General features: G+C 46.2%; 1 protein-coding gene across 1 annotated transcript; it reads left to right on the forward strand.

The window, feature by feature from the left end:
• The first annotated feature begins 397 nt into the window (after window positions 1-397).
• LOC119332090 lies at window positions 398-1,615 on the forward strand. The gene is made up of 3 exons (XM_037605260.1): window positions 398-690; window positions 1,021-1,100; window positions 1,176-1,615. Exons 1-3 carry the CDS (start codon window positions 595-597, stop codon window positions 1,426-1,428), a joined length of 429 nt encoding a protein of 142 aa, XP_037461157.1. The 5' UTR covers window positions 398-594; the 3' UTR covers window positions 1,429-1,615.
• Window positions 1,616-2,145: the final 530 nt, after the last annotated feature.

Raw genomic sequence — 2,145 nt, forward strand, 5'->3', positions numbered from 1 at the left:
AATAGTTTAAAAAAATATTTGGTAAGCATTTTTAATACATAATGAACATTCACAAACATGTAATTATTTTTTTAATACACGATAAACCCTTTTACATACATGGTAAACCTTTTTAAAAATATGTGATGCACATTTTCACATATGGGATGAACATTTGTTAAATACGCAATAAATATTTTTCAAAATACAGGACAGATATTTATACACACAAATCTAAATATTTATTTACATGCCTTAATATACTGTTCTCTATTTTAAACTGTTTTTATTTCTATAATTTATTAGTTGAATAAAAAAAGGTGAAAAATATATAAACGAGTAAATTGGGCAGCGCCCACTTACGCTGGGGTGTGCGTTGCTCTTCGTATCCGGCGCCCTACGCGCGGAATAGGAGGTCCCGGTCGTCGTGGGACGTGGGAGACCGAAATCACTTCCTCGCCCCAAAATCTTGTCGACGGCGCCGCCGCCGCCGCCCCCGGCACCTCCTCCCGAGGCTTGTAGCGCTTCGCGACGGCAGCACGCCCTGTCCCAGCTTGTTAGCTCCGACGCAGATCCTCTTTGGCGCCCTCCGTGTCCAGTCTAGCTCGGCCGGCGATGGCAGCGGAGCAGCGGTCGGAGAAGAAGAATCCGCCGCCGGAGAAGAAGGCCCCGCTCCCGAAGGTGGTCACGCTCAACAAGGCCCTCAATTTGGTGAGCCCCGCATCCCTCAAAAAGACCCGTCGGTTCCTCTTCCTCCTGTTTCTCTCCTAGCCAAGATGTGTTCGATGCAATCCTCTGTGCTTAAGATTGGTCGCACCTGGTATGTAGTATATTGTACATAGAACTTGCAGCGCTCTCTGTTATTTCTATTTAGGTGATTGCTGTGTCTCCAAAGCAACCGATGCTGCGCCGAGAGCCATCGCCACGATGCCGTATATGTTTTTCTATTTGTTGAGTGCTTGATAGGATTGTGTATCAGTGTATTTGTTGAGTGCTTGATAGGATTGTGCCATACTCACCCATTTCATATGTCATTCTTAGGCCCAGACATGGGTGGACAAAATGAGCTCTCTGGAGCCGGATGAGCTGAATGATAAGGATTTCGAGGGTCGGCCGTCAGGGTATATAATTCATCTATCCTTCTTTCTTAGTATTCATGTGTAATTGGTTTATGAGGTTGACCAATTTCGTTGTAGGCTTGGCCTTGGTGCTAGAGTGGCGCCAAACGCGAAGCGGGCAGCTCCCACCAATCCAGTGGAGAGGAGGCTGCTCAGGAAGGTGAATGCGCAGAAGAGGAAGTCAGCGGAGGAAGAGAAAATAAGTACTCAGGAGGTGAATGAGGCGAGTGATGATGATAGCGGTGAGCCTCAAGGTAGAACCAGTGCTTGTAGCAAGAAGAGGGAATTGCCTTCCGTTACTTCAATGCCATTAGGGAAGAAGACCAAGTGACAGTTTGTATGCACGGAACCCTCTAAATATTCATACATGTCTTGATGTTCTAGTCAGATTTTGACAAACCCCTAGGCGATTCTATTTTACCAGCTTACACCCTACAGTGGGTATTTGTTAAATGTAAGGGCATAGCTGGGCTGGATATTTGGCAACTCAATTTGAGCAGTTCCAGTGTTTGTAACGCCCTCGATGCGGCTATAGCTCCCACGTGTCGAGGCACGACTTAGAGACATAACCGCATTGAAAGCAATGTCGCAAGTCAGGCAATCATTACAACATCCCATGTAATACATAATAAAAAGGGGAAGATAACATAGTTGGCTTACACTCGCCACGTCACATCAGAGTACATAAATAACATTCATCATACAAATCACTCATGGCCCGACTACGGCGCCAAAATAGAAAAGACCCCCAACATGCGACAAGGCCCTGAATCTATAACCCCAACTAGGCACCACTACTGATCGTCGGGAAAGGAAACATAATAACGCTGAGAGTCCTCGTCGAACTCCCACTTGAGCTCGTACTCGTCACCTGGAGCGGAATCACCTGGACCTGCATCTGGAGTTGTAGTATCTGTGAGCCACGGGGACTCAGCAATCTCACACCCACGCGATCAAGACTATTTAAGCTTATAGGAAGGATAAGGCAAGTGTAGGTGGAGCTGCAGCAAGCGACTAGCATATATGGTGGCTAACTTATACGCAAATG

Source organism: Triticum dicoccoides, chromosome 7A, assembly GCF_002162155.2.
Source record: "Triticum dicoccoides isolate Atlit2015 ecotype Zavitan chromosome 7A, WEW_v2.0, whole genome shotgun sequence".
NCBI classification, from domain to species: domain Eukaryota; kingdom Viridiplantae; phylum Streptophyta; class Magnoliopsida; order Poales; family Poaceae; genus Triticum; species Triticum dicoccoides.

Coding starts and splice junctions, on each gene's coding strand:
- LOC119332090 (XM_037605260.1), top strand. CDS start 595: ATGGCAGCGGAGCAGCGGTCGGAGAAGAAGAATCCGCCGCCGGAGAAG. Junction 691..1,020: donor TCAACAAGGCCCTCAATTTG/GTGAGCCCCGCA, acceptor TGTCATTCTTAG/GCCCAGACATGGGTGGACAA. Junction 1,101..1,175: donor TTCGAGGGTCGGCCGTCAGG/GTATATAATTCA, acceptor ATTTCGTTGTAG/GCTTGGCCTTGGTGCTAGAG.